A 22,086-nucleotide genomic window follows, 5' to 3' on the forward strand; every position below is an offset into this window, starting at 1 on the left:
TCTGGGTCTTTTCTCTTTGCTCCCCTCTCCTCTCGTCTCTGCCCAGCCGCTAACGTGCCCTGCTGCAGAGCGGAGACTCGCTGGTTGGAACTTGCCCTCGCGTGCGCCGCGTCACACGGCTGGGAGGAGACCCGAGGGAAGGCAGCGGGGGCTGGGTCACTGCTTGAGCCTCGCTGTCCTCCGAGCCCAGAGACGCGGCGGGGGCCCCCCCGGCAGCGGACAGCACCGCAGCCAGAACCGCGGTTCCCTCCCTCCTTTCCTCCCTCCCTCCCTCCGTTGCTCGGGCCTGGCGCCCTCACTCTCTGCCTCCCCGCCCTTACTCCACCCCCTTCCCCAGCCCGACCCCCATCCTCTCCTTGTATGTGCTCTCTTTGAATAATTTCATCCTTTTTGGCAAAAGAAATAATGCACCTGACTTTACCAGGGGGAAACTACCAGCCGAGCAGAACAAGGAACAGATGTAAAAGGAATAAAAGGAGAGAGAAAAAGAGATGAGATTCGTTTAAAGAAATCCAGGGGCTGAAGAGGTGGACGCAGCGGCAGAGGCAGCCAGAGTGTCCCCGTCTGCGTGAGCTGCAGGCGGAGGACCTTTTCACCAGTTGCAGATGTAATCTCGAGAACTCCTGGGTCTGTGGGTTTGTTTGCCAAACAAAGTATTTTCTTCACTGGCTAATACACTGAAGAGGCTCCAGGATTTTTCTGCCATCCAGCCCCAAACTGGCAGTCAGTTACCCGGGAGCCTTCCCAAGGAGCTGAGGGAGAAATGAGCCCTTCAGCTCGGAGGATGTGCAAAGGGCGTCAGCAGCGAGGGGCTCCCTCGCCGCAGAGACTCCTGCTAACCCGGAGGAGAGAGTCAACCCACGGGCGACCGGGCAGCGGGGGCATCAGGGCGCAGCGTTTCCTGCTCGTGCTCTTATTGCACTCGTGGCTGTGGGCCGCCTCGGGCTCAGCTGCCCAGGTGTTTAACCTCAGTCTTTCCGTGGACGAGGGACTTCCTCCGGACACTCTAGTCGGCGACATCCGCGCCGGGTTGCCGGCAGCGCAGCAACAGGAGGAGGGAGGCTTCTTTCTCTCCGAGGATTCGGATGACTCCCCACTGCTGGACGACTTCCACGTGCATCCCGACACTGGCATTATCCGCACGGCACGGCGCCTGGACCGCGAGCGGCGGGACCATTACAGCTTCGTGGCCGCCACGCTGCTGGGCGCCGTGGTGCAGGTGGAGATCCACGTCAACGACGTCAACGACCACTCTCCCAGCTTTCCCCGCGATTCCCTGCAGCTCGACGTCTCGGAGCTCAGCCCTCCAGGTACCGCCTTCCGCTTGCCAGGTGCCCAGGACCCGGACTCCGGGCTGTTCAGCACACAGGGCTACACCCTGGTGCAACCATCCGACCTTCCCGAGGACCCCGCAGGACCCTTTTTTCAGTTGCGTTATGGGACCCCGGGGTCACCACTGTCGCTGCAGTCCTCGTCGCCCCTGGAGCCCCTAGACCTGGTGCTGCTGCGGCGATTGGACCGAGAGGAGGCAGCGGCACACGAGCTGCAGATCGAGGCCTGGGACGGCGGCCGCCCGAGGCGCACAGGCCACCTGCGTGTGGAGCTGCGTGTGCTGGATGAGAACGACAACCCGCCGGTGTTTGAGCAGGGCGAGTACCGCGCTGCGGTGCGTGAGGATGCTCCGCCAGGCGCCGAGGTCTGTCGCGTGCGCGCCACCGACCGTGACCTAGGGCCCAATGGCCACGTGAGCTACAGCATCCGCACCCGGCAGACGCTGGGGACCGACAGCGGCGGTGGGCCACTGGGCGACGCGGCCTACTTCGCGGTAGAGGAGCTGAGCGGAGTGGTGCGGGTGCAGAGGCCACTGGACCGCGAGGTACAGGCCTGGCACCAACTGGTCGTCGAGGCCCGCGACGGAGGTGCTGAACCCGAGGTTGCCACAGTGCGCGTGTCCATCGCTGTGCTGGACGTGAATGACAACCGGCCCGCCATTCACCTGCTCTTCCTCACCGAGGGGGGTGCCGCACGAGTCTCGGAGGGCGCGCGACCCGGCGACTACGTGGCTCGAGTTTCGGTGTCTGACGCTGACGGTGACCTGGAGAAGGAAGAGGAGGCAGCCTGGGAACTTGGTGTGGGTCTCGGAGGTAGGACCATCTCGCTGTCCTTGGAGGGCGCGGAGGGAGCCTTTGCGCTGACCCCTGGCGGTTCCCCAGGGGTATTTTTCCTTTGCGTGGAGGGGCCCCTGGATCGGGAGAGCCGCGACCTGTATGATTTGAGACTGGTGGCAGTGGATGCGGGGTCCCCACCGCTGAGCACGGAGGAGACACTGCTTCTCCGGATCGCCGACCTCAACGACCATCCGCCTCTCTTCAGTCAGGAGCATTACCAGGCCTCAGTGTCGGAGGCCGCGATCCCCGGCACCGCGGTCTTGTGGGTCAGCGCCTCGGATGCGGACGAGGCTGGCACCGGCCACGCCCGGCTGCGCTACAAGCTGGTCCACTTCCCTGGACGCTGCAGCCCAGAGGCTGTGCCACCCACGGCGGAGTGCGGACCTTCCTTCACTATCGATTCTGAAAGCGGCCTGATCAGCACCACCAGGAGTCTGGACCGAGAGGTCCAGGAGGCGGTAGAGCTGAGAGTGGTGGCCCAAGACCTCGGAGAGCCCCCGCTGTCTGCCACCTGCCTGGTGAGCATCACAGTGGACGACGTGAATGATAATGAACCCATCTTTCAGAGACAGGTGTACAACACCACCCTTGTGGAGCATGCCCCCTCTGGACACTGCTTTCTGCAGGTGAGTGGATCAGGCCTGTGTCAGAGGAAGGCCCTGGTGTCCAGGGAAGGGGAATTGTGATGTGGTGGGTAGATCCCAGTTCAAAAGCAGGGATCCTGGGCTCTAGTTCTTCCTCCGCATGACATGAATGGGAGCCCTCTGGCCGCCTAACCTTTCTACCCCAGACTTGGGCTGAATGATCTCTAGGGTCCTTTCTCCATCACATGATATTTGGATCTTGCTTTTCCTTATGGAAATGCGGTTTCCGTCATGCTGGATATGTGCACCCAAATTGCTTTGGGAGAAACCACCCATTCTCAGTCAAACAGTAGGCGGATGGCAATGTCTTGTATTTTTGAACATCATTATGTGGCACCCTAGGGAAATCAGGTGGCCTCCACAAATTCGTTTTCACACAAACAAGAGTATGCTTTTAAACACTGAAACTGGTTTTGAATAACCATTGAGTAACCAGAGACATACTGTCCTACCTTCTTTGGAAGCTTTCAAAGGCTAGTTGAGGAAATCTAGTCATTTTTATCAGTTGTGGACCTAGCTCTTCCAGTGATGCCTTCAGGTTCAATCATCTTTCATTAGATGGGTCTCTCTACCCTGCTTTTTGGGTGTGTTGCTTTTTAAAGTCCTGATCTCTCCACTCTCAGGATGTTGTGATTTGCACCCTCTACCACCGTTCTTTATTGATTTCAAGTTCCTTTTTCTTATCTAATGTGAAATAACAACCTAGATTTCCAAGATTGATTTGTTTACTCCACGAAAACTTGAGTAAATAAATAGAGCCCTAGAGGCTAACTAGTGAGTGAAGTTCTAAAGCTTTATTTTGCTCTCAGGCTGGGTTGTTTTAAGACCTCTATGGCTTGTTTCCTGGTTCTCAGGGGGACGCTTTAGCCTTTATAAGTTATGTCTCAAGTCATAACCTTTAGATAAGTGAGATGTTATTATATTATACATATGAGCTTCATGAGTGCTTCTATTATTTTTTGTTAATCCTTTGTATCTTTGGGTAATAATAATCTCCATCCTTTTCTCTAGCATGACTGGCAAATCTTTGAGTTGCTAGGTATTTTTGTAAAAGTCTTAGAAATCAGTGAGTGCATGCTGCTGAAACAATGTCCCATTGGTCAGCGCTCAGCCATGTGGCCTCAGGGGTACTGCAGAGGAAGCTGAGAAGTGGAGAGGAGCACATAAATGCCAGTGTGTGCTGATAGTTTCTGCTATAGATTTCTAAAAATAAAGTCAGAATAGGTGAGAGGTTGGACTAGATCTCTCCCATCTGGAAGACCTTAAACCTCTTGATATGAAACAGTTCTATTTGGCTCCATTTTAAGGAAAATAAGTAGCATGGATTAATTGTAATTCCTTTGATTACAACCTGTCTTTAAAACTTTTCTAAAATTGTGAGATGATTCGGCCATGAGGTGTGAGTTTATCCCATTATTATGACTCTGTATGTGGTGGATCCAATATGGTGAACTGAACTTGGCTCAACTGTAGAACTGCACCTCCAATTGCAAAAAACCTTCCCAGGTTGCCACGTATTGCTGTAGACAGTATTAAATCATGATGATTAGATTTCTGGAAATTCCAGCAATGTAGCCCCTCATGATCACAGCAACCCTCTTTTTCACTGGGCTCTCTATTGGCCTCCACACAACAACTGCGTGAACCTTCTGTGTTTCATAAACCCTCTAGTTGACTCTGTCCCCTAATTTCCAGGTTGGCCTCACTGGAGTATCTTCCAAATACTCTTGTTTTTTTCCATTAAAAAAAAATCAATATAGTTGGTATACAATATTATGTTAATTATATCAGTTTCAGATTGATATACATATTGTATGTATATCATATTGATTTGACATTTGTATCCTTTACAATGTAATCACCCCATTAATTCTAGTAATTATCTGTCACCATGCAAACTTATCAGAATATTATTGACTATATGCCCCTTCCCCCTTTTCACCCTTCCTCCCCTTCCCCTCCCCTCTGGCAACCATCACTTTGGTCTCTGATTCTATTAATCTGTTTTTGTTTTGTTTTGTTTGTTTGTTTTGTTTTGTTAGATTCTACACGTAAGTAAAACCATATAGTCTTTGTCTTTCTCTGTCTGACTTATTTCACTTAGCATAATACCCTCTAGGTCCATCCATGTTGTCACAGATGTCAAGATTTTATTATTTTTTATTACTGCATAATATTCCTGTGTGTGTGTGTGTGTGTGCGTGTGTGTGTGTGTGTATCACATCTTTATTCATTCATCTATCGATGGACACCTAGGTTGTTTCCGCATCTTGACTATTGTAAATAATGCTGCAATGAACATAGGCTTTCTATCCTTTTACTCTCTCAATCTTTTGTTTATGCTACTTTGGAAAAACGAACTTCTTCAGGTAGCCTTTGGCTCTCATGACCTCTCCTTTCTTCTAGGGCTTTGTTTCTTTACATTATATCAAGTCTTATTACTGTACCTTCTTTCTGTTGCTCTCTGCCAGTTTTCTCTCTACAGACCTCATACCCGCTCAGTTCTCTTTTGTCAGAATCAGACAAAAAACAAAATGAGAAACAACAGCAAAAGAAAATGATTTCCTAGTTTCCATGTAAGGGAACTTCAGGTCATCTAACAAAACACACCCCTGAACCTTCGGGGTATCTTGGTGGTTTCTCCACATCACAAATCCGCCCTTATTACTGCTCCTACTGCCACCACAGTGTGGCCCATTCTCCCACCTCCAGACTCGCTGAACCCTTTTATATTCCATACCCAGACTGGAACTTTTCAAAGACTTTAAAACGGGACAAAGGGATTTAATACCAAGTATAAGAACCAGTAACAGATTGAGATAGGTGACCTCTAGCTCCAAAAGGTTTTCACAGCCTTGCAGGCACTGGGTTGGATTTCTTAATTCCCTGTTCCCTGCTGCACCCTCCTCCCCCATGTGGAGAGCCCCTTCTAAGCAACCCACCCCTGAGGAGCTCCTCTCAGTACCTCTTGATGCTTTCCCGAGTTAGGCAGGAAAACTCCTGAGTGCAGACACTCAGGAGTTCCTCCACCCCCACACACCAAGTTCTAATGTCTAGCCTGAGAGATCCTCGTTTTCCTCAGATTACTGGCAGAAAGACTCACTTCAACATCTAGGGAAGACCTTCATTGTCTACCCACAGTAGTCCAAGATGTAAACTGTGCTTATAGGTTCTATCTTGTAACCAGATCTGAAAACAATATAACTCCAGCATTCCTACCTGAACCACATACATGCCATACCAAGATGATTCTCTCACATCCCTCAAATATCAGCGCTGTATTCATTCACCAATTCATTTATTTGTGCAAACAACCGCATTCATTGAAAAAGCAACATGCAACAGACAAGTGTTTATTGAGTACCTGTTATATTCCAGGAACTGGTCTTGGTGCTAGAGACAAAGTCCCTGTGCTAACAGAGTGTTGTCTGAGTTCTCTCTCTCTCTCCTGCCCTCCACTGTCAGTCCTCGTGAATGAATGCCACGTGCCATGCCTCCACCTGCCGATTACTCCTTAATGCCCTGTTCTGACCTTCCCTCATCACTACTAAATTCTGTATCTCACAAGGCAGCTGTGTTCTCTTATTTCAAATCCAGTGGGTCTTCTTAGTCATAACCTCCTTCATCCTCTCAAGCATTTTGGACTGTGGTCCACTTCCTCTTCCTCGGGTGTGTTTTCTTCACTGCTTTTTGTCACACTGCATTCTCTTTTGGGCTCTGTCATGCCAATTCTTCCCTTTCCCCTGTGCCACCCCACTCAGTGTGCCAGAGGCATTTCCATGGGTTCTATTATCTTCTCACATCTCTCCTTTCTGTATGTATTCCAAGAATTTCAACTTTTTATTTTTTGCATCTCCAGGTCAACCTCCCCTCTAAATTCCAGATGAACATGTCTCTGCTTGATGTGTACCTCTGCCTTGATGTCTTTTTGGCACCTCCAATCTAACATTTCCCAAATCGAACTCATTTCCCTCCTATTGCTTTTTTCTTTTATTTTCAAATTTCACGAATCAGCTCCTTTCGGAAACTTTCCTTTGTGAATGTGCTTTCTACAGATGTGTTGATGCAGTTGGTATGTGTCTGTGTGATGTATTTGCTGTTTGTTGGCACGGTTGTATTTGTGTTGTTGAGAGTTAGAGGGTAAAGAGTGGCATGTCTCATGTCAATCAGCTGCATAAAAAGCAGGTTTTGAGATTGCAAACTGGGGTTTGGGGAGAGAACACCTGACTGCTTGTTTGTTCATTCTCATAGCCTGACTTTGAGGAGCCTCCTAGGACGGATGCCTGGGCACTGGTCCTCAATAGTATCTACCATCTGGGAAGACATGAGGGATGGGAAGGCCTGCTTCCCACTGTGCTCCATGGGCTGAAAAGCATTAACTATATCTTATTTCTGATTCGTTATATCTTTGGGGCTTATTTCTTTTTTGTCAATCCCCTAGCCTTTAGTAAAATCTTTCTCAGCGTGTTCGCTCTGTCTCAACTACACTGGAGTGGTAAAAATGGAGAACACAAGGTGGCCCCTAGGGGGCGGTATGATTTAAAGAAGGGTTGTAAATTAGCTTTGGTCCCAGTGGCCATGGCTAGCAGCCCCTCTCCTGAAGTCTGCGTAGTGATGATGGCAAAGGATGCTGAGGTTAGGAGATTCTGAGGAGCAGTGGGAGGCCTTTTCTCTCAAGAGGCTCTTCTACTGCCAACTTTGGAAGCATGACACTTTATTAAGGAAGACGATGTTTCCTCAAATCTTAGTGTTTTCTTTGATTCCTCCTCACAGTTGAGCACTGTAGTAGCCAAGGCCTGCAGTGTTTCTTACACCTGCCACTTTCTTTATACCCACGGTCATCACTCTAGTTCTGTCCACCATCATTTCTTGTCTTCTATTGCCTATTCTTCAAACTGGAGCGATTGTAAGCATGTCATAAATGCCACCTCCTCCCAATAAATGTTTTCTTGTACCACCTGGCTCTTAATGTTCCTTGTGGCGCTACTTGTATGAGTAAAACAGGATTGTGGTTGCCTTGTGGGCTTGCCAAGTAACGATATTTGAGTGCCTTACAATTAATAGTGTCCTCAATCTCGTGTATTAGAAGATCAATAACTTTGTTGAATTATATTGAAGAGCTTCATAGCAAAACCAAAATCTGATGGTAGGAGTTACATCTCGTCAAGAGTTTTACTTTTCATTTTTCACATTATGTATCATACATAATATATAATGAACATATATTAATTTTGTTATTAAGTTTATTTACTTAACGTAGTTTATCACTGTTCCTTTGGAATTTTATAGCCTGAATTGCATTGCTTATCCTGTATATTTTTGTCTCCCTCACCTTACTACCAACATACTTTTACTGTTTACCTTACAGACATATTCTCAGACTTTCATAGTGATGCACCAGGTTTGACAGTCATATAATTGTATTACCTATATTTGATTGTCCTATTCTGACTCCTTTAAATAGACCAAACTTATCTGTACACATGCACTGGAAGCAGGTAAGATTTCCACAGCAGTCGTTTGTACCTGTCTCCAGGATATGTCTAAATCACCTGCTGTCATCTTACCTGGTTATTTGACTCTTCCTGACTTTATACCTTAGTGCCAGCATGTTTTATAGATGTCTGTAGCTTTGCTTTGAAGAGCTGTTTTAGACACTTGGGATCCACTGTAGAATTCTCTTTCAGGCTTCATTTTGATATCCCTCCTCTCCCTTTCCCTGCATTCAGCTGCCACCCAAGACCGGTTATCTGGCTTTACTTCCTTTCTCCTTTTCCCACTTGGGAAAGGTGATCAGATAATATATTTGGATTGTAATAAGGAGAGTATAACCCAGAATCTCTGAGGTGTATCTCTGGTTACAGACAATATATTGCTTGCCAGTAATTTGTGTAGTTTTTGGTTCTATAACTAAAGATGACTGATATTGCATTGTAGAGTATTCGTAGCTTTGAAGATTACAATTAGGATGTATACAGTGATAAAAAATATCGACAGACTATGGGGCTAGAGTGCCTGGGTTTGAATCTAACCTCCAATGCTTACTAGCTGCGCGATCTTGGCAAAGTGCCTCAGTTACCTCATGTGAAAAATATGGATAACAGTAGTGTCAGCTTGATAAAGTTTCTGTGTGAATAATGAATTAATACATGTATGCTTAGAACAATGCTTGACTTATAGTCCATAATTGCCCAATGCATGTCATATATTATTAAACATTAGTAAATAAGACTTCTAGAAATGATGAGGAAAACTATTTTGCCTGAGGACTAATTAAAAATGACATTTCAAATAAAGATTCTCTTGCCCTCAAAGATGCAAAAAGGAGCAGAAAAAAAATTAAATTGCATATTAGGTTTTTAGTTAGATGTGTATGTTTTTGACAATGAAAGCAGAAATCTGTTTTACTTACTTGGGAGGCTGTAGAACCTCCATACTGACTTACAGACTCCCACCTATTTAAGTAAGGTTCAGATGACCTCTCAAGAGAGACCCTTGCTCTCCCTACCCTCCAAGAAGCTCTGTGAAGGTCTTAGACTAAGCAGTGTGATACAAGTTGTGGTGAAGTCATGGTTGGTCGTGAGTCCTCAGGGGTGTACTTCAGGGTGCTAACCACCACATTTAGACTCAATGCCAGCACCTGGCCCCCTCACGTGTGCAGGGCACGATTCTGGGCTATAGATTGCTTAGTGTCTTTTATTCTGTTTATCAGTTATTACTCTTTGGCCTTTTTTATTGAGGCAGCATGAAAAAAAACAGCACTGGACTTAGAGTCAGAAAACCTTGGTTCCAATTCTGACTCTGCCATTTACTATCTCTATTAACTTTTCTGGCTACAGTTCCTCTCCATAAAATGTGTGTTATGGTTCTTCAGAGAAATAGAATCAATAAAAAATATATGTATCTTTGTGTGTGTGTGTGTGTGTGTGTGTGTACATAATGGTGGGGAATCAACTCATGTACTTTCATATATATATATATATATATATATATATATATACTATGTAAATTATAATGTACATTACATATAAAATATATAATATACATAAAATGTATTATAACTTAATATATATATTAGGTTAGTGCAAAAGTAGTTGTATTTTTTGCAATTATTTTTAACCTTTTAAACTGCAATTACTTTTGCACCAACCTAATAATATAATTTATTATATTTTAAATATATTATAAGACATTTATCATATTAAAATGCATTATAAATATATAATGTATATATAATTTTTACTTTATTTAAGTTATATTTATATATTATATTATATGTGAAATATAAAAATATATATAATTTGTTTTGAGGAATTGATTCATGTGATTATGGAGACTTAGAAATCTCACGATCTGCTGTCTGCAAGCTGGAGCCCCAGGAAAGCTGGTGGCATAATTCAGTCCGAGTCTGAAGACCTGAGAACCAGGAGAAGTGACAGTGTGAGTCCCAGTCGGAGGGCAGGAGAGCGCTGACGTCCCAGCTCCTGCAGTCAGGCAGAGCCCATTCATCCTTCCTCCTCCTCCTTTTGGTTTCCTTCGGCCTTCAGTGCATTGGAGAGGCCCACACACATTGTGGGGGAGCATCTTCTTTACTCATCCTGCCAATTCAAATGGTAATCGCAGTCAGAAACACCACATGTACCTAGAAGTAATGTTTAACCAGATATCTGGCATGCGGTGACCCAGTCTCGTTGACACATAAAATTAACCATCACATTTTATAATTTGTTTTATTTTAGCAACACACTGTTGTAAGGATTTGAGGTAATCTGTATTACATGGTAGTAAGTTGTTGGTGTAATAAGAGTTAAGGGGCCTTAGAGGTGATCTGGGAAAGGTTTTTCATGCAGAGGATCGGGATGGAGGTTTCACTAGATATGGACCTTCCAGGGAGTCCTGCATTGTGATATATATGTTTTTATTTTTACAACTTGTCTGGGAACATTCCACTGCACATTTTTCCCCCCATAAAAATGTGTAAGTTTCTAGGCACGATCACCTCTAAAGGAGAATCAGTCACTCAGGATGGATTTCTGAAAGTTGTAATCAGTAAGGTTTTCTTTTTCTGAGGATTCAAATCTGACAATAAATTCATTTTATTAACAACTACACACCAGACTTCCACTAATAAGCCCCTTGCCTTTTAAATTATAAATTAAAAGTGAGCAACCATAGAAGTAATTTACATTTTCATAGCCCATGAGGGAAATTATGCTAGATCATTTTTATGAATGCCAGGTTAATTACTTAAAATCTTACTTAATTAAAATCTGCACTTAAAAGGAATACGCGCTTTGTGGTGCAGGTAGATCCAGTAAATATCTTAACAAATACGAATTTTAATTACAACTCTCTTTAGGATTACACAGTCCAAGTGGGGATCGTATGAACTGGAATAATCTTCGTGTTTCTGGTTCCTGTAGTGAAGTAATGGGAGGAGTTTTGAAGAGGCGGGAGGAGACAGCGCATGAAGGACTTGCAGCGTTTGCCTAAAGAGTTTGGCCTTTATATGGAAGCAACTGAGAGGTATTGGAGTTTTTGAATAGAGATTGACCTGTGCCAAAGTAAGGTTTTAGGAGACTTTGTCCTGAATTAGGAGAGTCCTGATAATACTCCCATAATAATACATATTCAGCGATGAGAGCCTGAACTAGGGAAATGGTAGTGAAGTGTAATACAAAGGATGGCCTTGCTCTAGTTCCTTCTCTGTCCAGCTGGGATGCAGGTGCGCCAAATTAACCCTCACTCTCCCATACCTGGGCACATATTACCGACAGTGCATTAATATAACTCTATGCGTCCCCCCTACCACACACGCTTGTACTGTGGGTACTGCTGGAGTAATTCCAAGTGATGATTGGTTCTATCATAAGTATATGGTATCAGCTGGGCCCGCAATACTGCTGGGCAATTTTGTTGTACTCACTTTAGCATCTCTCCCATGACTTCATTCTCTTTAAGTTTCATATTTTGGTCCCTTTACCCTTTACAGGTAATTATGCCTCTTACTCAGTAGTGTTTAGAAGATGAACACTTGCTTGTGTTTTTGCCTCCCTCCTGTCATCAGACTTTTCTGTATCAGGGCCACCCAATCCCCAAGGACTAGGTGATTCTCCTCTAACCAAATCAATGCCATCCATTCACACTCTACATTTCCCCTCTCCCATCTTCTCTGACAGTGCTTCTCAGTCACCCCCTTTCTCCTCTTTCACCTCTACCTCTATAATTGGTTCTTTTCTTTAGCATATAATATACCTCTCCCCTTGTTTACAGTATTTACAAGTCACATCCGTGGGCATCTTGCCCCATTTGCTCATCTTCCTTCCTCAGTGCCTCATAATAATTGACTTTGCTACCTGTTGGGCCATCATTACTCAGGCCTGGCCATATGTGAAGAGCCCTTTCCCACTTAAGGAAGAGTTCTGGAAATCTGCCGTTGTCGTGTTCAGTGTCTGGTATCTCTTGATGATGGATTTAGAACCTCTTGAGCTACAGTGGTCTTCTTTAGTATCTTTTAGTGTCAGGAAGCTGTGAAGAAACCATAGTTGCTAAAGTATAAAAAACTAACATGTCGGATATATTATTGCCCATTTCTTAATATTCTGTCCTGTAGTTGATGGAAGCTGTTAACTAATGTCTTTCCTGTGAGAAGAAAGGGTTGGATCAGTTAAGATAGGGTATTCTAGTGAACAGGGAAACATGCCTTAGTCTTGATTGTTGTTTAAATAATCCTACTGCTTTTACCTTTTCCTCTATGGCTTTTGGGCATACTAACCCTGGGCACTATGCAACAGGACATTATGTCTTTCTTTCTTAGCAGTTCTGTTTTGAATTTCCTTTTATAAAGCCCATGCTGTTCACTTAACTTCAGGTTTTACCATTTTTCCATAAAAATGCGGATCTCAGATTGCCATTGATGAAGTGTGTGGAAGCTTTAGTAGGGCGGATGGAAGAGGTTTACTGATGTTCATTATTTCCAGCTGTCCTTGTGTTGAGCAGAGAAAGAGAGATCTAGTGGTTCAAAGCTTGCATTCTGGATCCAGGCAGAACTTGGTTTAAATTTCAGCGCTGTCACTTAGTAACTTGGCCTTCAAGCAAGTTTCCACACCCTTGTAAGCCTTGATTTTCTCATCCGCAACGTAGGGATGATGAGACTAGGATCTACCTCACAGGGCTGTTGTGGAAATAAATGAAATAAGGCATATCTAGTGCACAGAGCGGTGCCTGACACAAGGTAAACGCCCAGGAAAGCTTCTTATTATGTGTCGCTTCCACTGAGGAGCTAAGTGAGAGTGAAAAAGGAAATGTCAGTCTCTTGTTTTAAAAAATCTGAATGACTAGTCAGGTTATTGGACAGAAATATGATCCTCAACCTCAAATGACACTCTGGGAAAGTGCACTGATTTAATTACTAAGGAGTATTTCAGTCCCCAGTTTCTTTTTCTCCTTATCGTGAATAGCCACAAGCACCATATGAGCTTTGAGGATACGTTGACCCTCTTGGTTTAAAGTAAAGGTTAGCGTAACATGTCCTCTGACATTCTTCCACAGTTCTTCTGTGGTCATACTTGCCAGTTCCACAGCTTCCATTACCATGGATGCTTCTCTAGCCTTCGAAGGTCAAGGATATTCCCTAAGAAAGAGGTACCAGCAGGCTTTGTCTTATTGTACTTGTCTCCTAAGATGTGTTATCCCAGTGAAGGAGAAAATGACTTCCTAGGATATGGCAGACTTGTATCTCCTTCTTTTATTGATTATCTCGAGAACTTCTTTTTCTCATTCAGTAGTAGAAGTGAGGCAAAGGGAGGAAAGAGATGCTTTGAATTGTCCTTTAATTAAAGAGGAACAATAGCATTTATAGCACCCGCTAACAAACATTAATGATACACAGTACTTTGAGCATGCACTTAATTATAAAATAAAGTTATTGAGTGGTTTTGAATAATTTCATTTGTTGTAGGACATTTACTAGCAGAAAAAAAGAATGTTAATTAAAATTGACTTGGATATCTCCTTTAAGAAAGCAAAACAAACCAAATCATTCCTTACAATTCTTTTGCATATCGAAAAAAGAAACATGTAGTTAAAATACTAGTACTAATGTAAAACTTTTTTCAGTTGTATTTTTATGTTTTGTGACCCCTCATGTAATCAAGTAAATCATTTGTTTATAGAAATTATAACCTATGTTTTCTATTTTAAATTATGGTAGTGATTTTTAATTGCTTTTTTTTTTTTAATTTTTTTGATGATCTTTTTGGTCTACTTCACATGAATTCTCAGACAAGAAAATAGTATCTACTTTATGCTTTGGGGCAATGTAGTGTGGCAAGAAGCAAGAAAGACCTGTAGTATAGCTCTGTTCATAAGGATAGAACAGAGAAAAGAACAAAACAGAACTCAAGGCAATTTCTCATCAGATAACTGACAGTTAATCTAAAAATTTGTTTAATACAGGAAACTATCCTCTACCTTTAAGAACTCTTTTGTTCAGATTATTCTGAAAGTTCTTTTGTTCTTTATTTAAATTAACTGGGTAGAAATAGCCATTGTTAATGGATATGTTTTCAAGATATTAAATACTATTTCTAGCCTTACCATAAATGGACTTGAACACTACTTGATTTTTAACACTTGTCTAGTTAGAGGCTTCTGGTGTTGTATACTCCTCTTGATTTCCACATTTAGAAACGCAAAGGAAGTTATTGTTTACATAGAGACTGACTTGTCTAGTTCTTAAGAATGTCTATTATGAAAGTATCAAGTCATGAGGTAAAAAGCAATCTAAGCTTATGCATTGTTTACTTTTCTTTGAAGTATAGATTATTTCAAGTACTGAACTGCTAAAAATAATACAAAGGCTGTTCTGTTACATTATGCATAAACAACAACACTGTATTTCAGTGCTGGCAGATGCTTTATTTCCTGGACTCATCTTACAAAAAATTTGATACGGTGTTTTTCTTGTGTAAAATTTAATTGCCATGCCTATTTCTATTCCATTTCATTGTCTCTATTAGCATCCAACATAAATAAGAAAGGTGACAGGAAGGGCAGTTTATAAATTAATGTTTGACATTTATAAATAAATAATGTACTCTAGGTAATTTGCTTACTTGGATTAAAAATATACATTCTATTTTTTGAAGGAACCTCCATACTGTTCTCCATAGTGTCTGTACCAATTTACATTCCACCAGCAGTGTATGAGGGTTCTGTTTTCTTGACAATCTCTCCAACACTTGTTATTACTTATCTTGTTGATAATAGCCATTCTAACAGGTGTGAGGTGATAGCTCATTGTGGCTTTGATTTCATTTCCCTAATAGCTAATGAAGTTGAGCAGTTTTTCATATATTTGTTGTAGAACTACCATACGATCCAGTAATCCCTCTTTTGGGTGTCCCAAAAAAAATCTGAAAACATTTATCCATAAAGGTATATGCACTGCTATGTTTATTGCAGCTTTATCGTGGTGGTCAAGACATAGAAACAACCAAAGTGTCCTTTGGTAAATGATTGGTAAAGAAGATGTGGTACATATATACAATGGAAAATTACTTGGCCATAAGAAAAGATGCCATTTGCAACAACATGGATGGATCTTGAGATTATCACCCTAAATGAAATAGGTCAGAAAAAGTTGAGAACCTTATGATTTCACTCATATGTGGGATGTAAAACTGAAAGTAACCAACGAGCAAGAAAAACAAACAAACAAAAACTCATAGACACAGACAACAGTTTACTGGTCACCAGAGGGTAAGAGGGGAGGAGATATGGTAGAACAGAGTAAAGAGGGTCAAATATATGGTGACGGAAAGAGAACTGACTTTGGGTGGTGAACACACAATGCAATATATAGGTGATGAATTATAGAATTATACATTTGATACCTATATAATTTTACTAACCAATGTCACCCAATAAATTTAATAAAAATTATAAAAAAATATAGATTCTGTATATATTACAACATGCTTCTAACACCGTAAAATGAATTCAGTAAGTCCTTCTTGAGTTTTGAATGTTAGCATATTTTAAAAGAAAGATAATTTTTTTTTTTTGCAACATGGTAATATTCAGTTTTGCCATATACCCAGCGAAGTACAATTGTGCTTTTATCTAAATTTGTAATATCCTAAGGCTAATTTGCTATTATTTCTCTAAATACATTTTTTTTAAAAATTGAAGTTTATTGAGGTGACAATTGTTAGTAAAGTACCATAGATTTCAGGTGTACAATTCTGTAATACATCATCTATATCTCACATTGTGTGTTCACAACCCAGAGTCAGTTCTCTTTCCATCACCATATATTAGATCCCGTGTACCCTCTTCTAGAGCCCCCCACCCCCTTTACCCTCGGGTAATTCCTGAACTATTGGCTATGTCTATGAGTTTTTGTTCCTTCATTTGTTTGTCTTGTTCTTTAGTTGTTTTCAGTTTTATGTACCACAGTGAAATCATACGGTTCTCTGCTTTTTCTGTCTGACTTATTTCGCTTAGCATTATAATCTCAAGATCTATCCATGGTTTCACACAACTCGTCCTATTTCATCTTTTCTTACAGCCGAATAGTATTCCATTGTGTATATATACCACAACTTCTTTATCCATTCATCTATCGAAAGACATTTTGGTGGTTTCCATGTCTTGGCCAACGTAAACAAAGCTGCAATGAACATTGGAGCACACTTGTCTTTATGTATAAATGTTTTCAGATTTTTGGGGTATATACCCAGGAGAGGGATTGCTGGGTCATATAGTAATTCTATTCTTAATTTTTTGAGGAATCTCCACACTGCCATCCATAGCAGCTACACCAATCTGCATTCCCACCAACCATGTATGAGGGTTCCTTTTTCTCCACAGCCTCTCCAACACTTGTTACTATTTGTCTTGTTGATGATAGCCATTCTGACTGGGGTGAGGTGATCTATCATTGTGGTTTTTATTTACATTTCTCTGATGATTAGTGATGTTGAACATTTTTTTCATATGTGTATTTTTCAAATGCCATTTGTATGTCCTCTTTGGAGAAATTCCTCTTCAGGTCCTTTGCCCATTTTTCAATTGGGTTGTTTGTTTTCTTGTTGTTGAGTTGCATGAATTATTTGTACATTTTGGATATTAGCCCCTTATTGGAGGCACTGTTTGCAAAAATCTTCTCCCATTCAGTTGGTTGTCTCTTTATTTTGTCAATGGTTTCTTTTGCTGTGCAGAAGCTTTTAAGTTTGATATAGTCCCATTCATTTATTTTAGCTTTTACTTCCCTTGCCTTTGGAGTCAAATTCATAAAATGCTCTTTGAACCCAACGTCCATAAGTTTAGTACCTTTGTTTTCTTCTATGCAGTTTATTGTTGCAGGTCTTATGCTTAGGTCTTTGATCCATTTTGAATTAATTTTGGTACATGGTAACAGATAGCAGACCAGTTTCATTCTTTTGCATGTGGCTTTCCAATATTCCCAGCACCATTTGTTAAAGAGGCGGTCTTTTCCTATTGTATGTTTTTTGCTTCTTTGTCAAAAATTATCTGTCCATATTTATGTGGATTTATTTCTGGGTTCTCAGTTCTATTCCACTGGTCTGTGTGTCTGTTTTTCTGCCAATACCATGGTGTTTTGATTATTGTTGCCCGGTAGTAAAAGCTAAAATCAGGGAGTGTGATACCTCCAGCATTGTTCTTTTTTCTTAGGATTGCTTTGGCTATTCGGGGTCTTCTGTGGTTCCAAAGAAATCTGATAATTTTTTGTTCTATTTCTTTAAAAAATGCCATTGGGATTTTGATGGGAATCGCATTAAATCTGTATATTGCTTTGGGTAATACAGACATTTTAACTATGTTGATTCTTCCAATCCATGAGCATGGAATGTCTTTCCATTTCTTTGTGTCTTCTTCAATTTCTTTAAAAAATGTCTTATAGTTTTCAGCATATAGGTCTTTCACATCCTTGGTTAAGATTATTCCTAGGTATTTTATTCATTTTGTTGCAATCGCAAAAGGAATTGTTTTTGTTTTGTTTTGTTTTTTCTGAGATTTCATTGTTAGTATATAGGAATGAGATGGACTTTTGTACATTGATTTTGTTGCCGGCAACTTTACTGTATTCGTTTATTGTTTCTAGTAGCTTTTTGGTGGAATCTTTAGGGTTTTCTATATATAGCATGTCATCTGCAAAGAGTTTAACTTCTTCATTCCCAATTTGGATGTCTTTTATTTCTTTCTTTACCCTGACTGCTCTGGGGAGGACTTCCAATACTATGTTGAAAAGCAGAGGTGATAGGGGGCAGCCCTGTCATGTTCCTGTATGTAGAGCAAAGGGCTTCAGTTTTTCACCATTAATTATGATATTAGCTGAGGGTTTGTCATATATGGCCTTTATTATGTTAAGGTATTTTCCTTCTATACCTATTTTATTAAGTGTTTTAATCATAAATGGATTTTGTATATTGTCAAACGCTTTTTCTGCATCAATTGATATAATCATATGATTTTTGTCCTTTATTTTGTTTATGTGATGTATCACATTGATGGATTTGTGGATGTTGAACCATCCTTGTGTGTGCATGAACCACACTTAATCGTGATGAATAATCTTTTTAATACATTCTTGCATTCAGTTTGCTAGAATTTTGTTTAGGATGTTTGCATCTATATTCATCAGAGATACTGGTCTGTAGTTTTCTTTTTTTGTGTTATCCTTACCAGGTTTTGGTATCAGGGTAAAGCTGGCCTTATAAAATGAGTTAGAGAGTATTGTCTCTTCTTCAATTTTTTGGAAGAGCTCGAGTAGGACAGGTATTATTAGATCCTCTTTGAAGGTTTGGTAAAATTCACTAGTGAAGCCATCTGGTCCTGGACTTTTGCTTTTGGGAAGGTTTCGGATGACTAATTCAATTTCCTTACTGGTGATTGGTCTGTTTAGATTTTCCAATTCTTCATGATTCAGTCTAGGAAGGCTATATGTTTCTAAGAACTTGTCCATTTCTTCTAGGTTATTAAATTTGGTAGTATATAGTCTTTCATAGTATTCTTGGATGATCCTTTGTATTTCTGTGGCATCCGTGATAACTTCCCCTTTTTCATTTCTGAGCCAAGGGTTTGTCTATTTTATTAATCTTTTCAAAGAACCAGCTCTTTGTCACATTAATTTTTTTTCTATTGTCTTTTTGTTCTCTCTTTCATGTAGTTCTGCTCTGATTTTTATTATTTTCTTTCTTCTGCTGATCTTGGGTTTCATTTGTTCTTCTTTTTCTAGTTCTTTAAGGTGTAATGTGAGGTTATTTATATGGGATTTTTCTTTTTCTTAAGATAGGCCTGTAATGATATAAATTTCCCTCTTAAAACTGCTTTCGCTGCATCCCAAAAATTTTGGTAGGATGTATTTTCATTCTCATTTGTTTCTATGTTTCTTTTGATCTCTACTCTTATTTCTTCTTTGACCCGGTCGTTCTTTAAATGTATGTTGTTTAATTTCCACATATTTGTGGTTTTTCCTGCTTTCTTTTTGTAGTTGATATCCAATTTCAAAGCCTTGTGATCAGAGAATATGCTTGGTATGATTTCAGTCTTCTTAAATTTGCTGAGGCTAGTTTTATGTCCCAATATATGGTGTATCCTTGAGAATGTTCTATGTACACTAGAAAAGAATGTATAGTCTGATGTTCTAGGATAAAGTGCTCTATAAATGTCAATTATGTCCACTTCATCTAATGAGTCATTTACGGCTGCTATTTCTTTATTTATTTTCTGTTTGGATGATCTATCCATAGTTGTCAATGATGTATTTAGGTCCCCTACTGTAATTGTGTTTCGGTCAATTTTTCCCTTTAGTTCTGTTAGTAGTTCCTTGGTATATTTTGGTGCTCCCTGATTGGCGGCATAAATATTGATGACTGTTATGTCTTCTTGTTGTATGAAATGTCCATCTTTGTCTCTTGTTACCTTTTTTATCCTGAAGTCTGTTTCATCTAATGTCAGTATGGCTACACCTAATTTTCTCTGTATACCATTTGCTTGGAGTGTCAATTTTCACCGTTTCACTTTGAGTCTATGCTTGTCCTTGTAGCTGAGATGTGTCTCTTGGAGGCAGCATATGGTTGGGTTTAGTTTTTTGATCCAATCTGCTATGCTGTGCCTTTTTATTGGTGAGTTCAGTCCATTTACATTTAGGGTGATTGTTGATATGTGAGGATTTCCTATCAGTCTATCTTTGGTTTTCTGGTAAGACTGTGTCTCCATTGTTTCTTTGACTTTTTGTTGTTGTCTACTATTTCTGGGTCGTGGTATTCTATGATGTTTCCTTTTGTTTCTTCTTTTATTACAGTATATATTTCAGTTCTGGATTTTTTGTTTTTGAGGGGTTACCATTAAGTTTATGTAAAAGAAAGTTTGATATTTAGAGTATTCCATTTTCTTCAGCATGCTTACTTTTTCCATTCCCATATTCTGATTCAGGCCTTTACTCTCCCCACTTTTATGTTTCGGTTGTCACAAATGATCCCTATTTATGCTGGTTGAATAGACTCCTTCAGTATTTCTTGCAGTGCAGGTCATGTGTTAGAAAATTCCCTCATCTTCTGTATGTCTGGAAAGGTCTTTATTCCTCCTTCATATCTAAAGGATATCTTTGCTGGATATATTATTATTGGCTCATAATTTCTCTCTTTCTATAGTTTGAATATTTGATTCCACTCCCTCCTGGTTTGTAGAGTTTCTGCTGAAAAATCTCATGATAATCTAATGGGCTTTCCTTTGTAGGTTACCATCTTCTTTTCCCTGGCTGCCTTGAGGATTCTTTCTTTATCGTTAATTTTTGACAGCTTCAATATAATGTGCCTTGGAGAAGGCCTGTTGGGGTTGAGGTAATTAGGTATTCTATTTACTTCTTAGAATCAAGAATCCAGTTCTTTCCACAAGTGTGGGAAGTTCTCGTTGACTGTTTGAATATACTGTCTGTTCCCTTCTCTCTTTCTTCTCCTTCCGGTATACCCATTATTCTTATATTACTCTTTCTGATGGAGTCAGAAAGTTCTTGTAGAGTTCTTTCATTTCTTTTAAGTCTCAGGTCTCTTTCTTCTTCCATCTGTGTCATTTCCAGATTTCTATCTTCGATGTTACTGATTCTTTCCTCCATCTGGTCAACTCTACCACCTAAGCTGGCTATTTCATTCGTCATTTCTTTTATTGAGTTCTTAATCTCCAGAAATTCTATTTGGTTCTTTTTTAAAATTTCAATCTCTTTTGTAAAATGTTCATGTTGTTCTTTGATTGTGTTTCTGAGTTCATTAAACTGCCTTTCTCTGTTTTCTTGCATTTTGTTGAGTTTTTTTAAGAACTGCAATCTTGAATTCTCTGTCATTTAAGTCACATATTTCCATGTCTTTACGTTCATCTTCTGGAGACTTTTCATTTCCTTTCTGAGCTGTCTTGTTACCTTGATTATTCATGGCAATTAATAATTAATTATTATTTTTCTTCTTAGACATCTACAAGAGTGGATTCTGCAACAGGTTGATAGAAAGAGGTCTTTCTTTTGTTTTCCAGTACATGTTGGTAGAATGTTTTATTTTGTCTCCGACTTCAGCCTTTTATTTTTTCTCATACTGTAGTGCTATATTTTCTCTGCAGTATTCCAGCTTCTCAAAATGGGGAGATTCCCTGTAAGGCAGACTTCTCCTCTGTGAACAGTTTGCCTGGGTCTCAGGTCGCCACCTCCGTGGGGGTATGTGGAGAACTTCTAAAGTTCCAAAGCTCTTCCTGCACCAGATTCAGAGCCCGTGTGTTTCAGCAGTTCTGTTTACTCCTGCAGGGATCCGCCCAGATAGGTGAAGACAGGGGTGGGGTAAGTTGTGAGAATTGGCCCAGAGCAATGACAGCGACCACCCCAATAGCTGGTCGTGCTTCCACAGCTCCTTCCCCTTTGTCGGAATTAGTTGGGCTGCGAATCTGTGTCTACGAACCACAGTTCTCAGAACTGCAAATATTCTGTTCTTTTGATCCGACACTGCTACTGTTCCGCTTCTAGCACTGGGCAGGTGGGGGCAGGGCAAGCTCTGGGAAGTTAGGGGGGGGGGCCTCTAGTCTCAGAGCCTAAGGCTTCTGTTCTCTGCTTGGCAGTGAGGGCTTAAACCACCATTTTCAGCCTTCTTCCCTCAGTCTTTGCTCCGAGGTCTCTGCCGTGATCGTTTGGTTCAGCCATGTTATATGCTTCCTCTCAGCCCTGTGGGCCATAAATGGAGCCCTAGCAGTCTGAGTTCTTCCCTCTT

At 41.1% G+C, this 22,086-nt stretch overlaps 1 protein-coding gene across 2 annotated transcripts in view; it reads left to right on the top strand.

Moving 5' to 3' along the window:
- The first annotated feature begins 357 nt into the window (after positions 1-357).
- The window catches only part of DCHS2 (dachsous cadherin-related 2), a 210,927-nt gene continuing 189,198 nt past the window's right edge, over positions 358-22,086 (top strand). For both annotated transcript variants that reach the window (XM_074338416.1, XM_019733266.2), the window contains exon 1: positions 358-2,794. In XM_074338416.1, the coding sequence (XP_074194517.1) occupies positions 764-2,794 (2,031 nt within the window). In that variant the 5' untranslated portion in view covers positions 358-763. The remainder of the gene's footprint in view (positions 2,795-22,086) is intronic.

This window comes from Rhinolophus sinicus, linkage group LG07, assembly GCF_036562045.2.
Source record: "Rhinolophus sinicus isolate RSC01 linkage group LG07, ASM3656204v1, whole genome shotgun sequence".
Taxonomy (NCBI): Eukaryota; Metazoa; Chordata; class Mammalia; order Chiroptera; family Rhinolophidae; genus Rhinolophus; species Rhinolophus sinicus.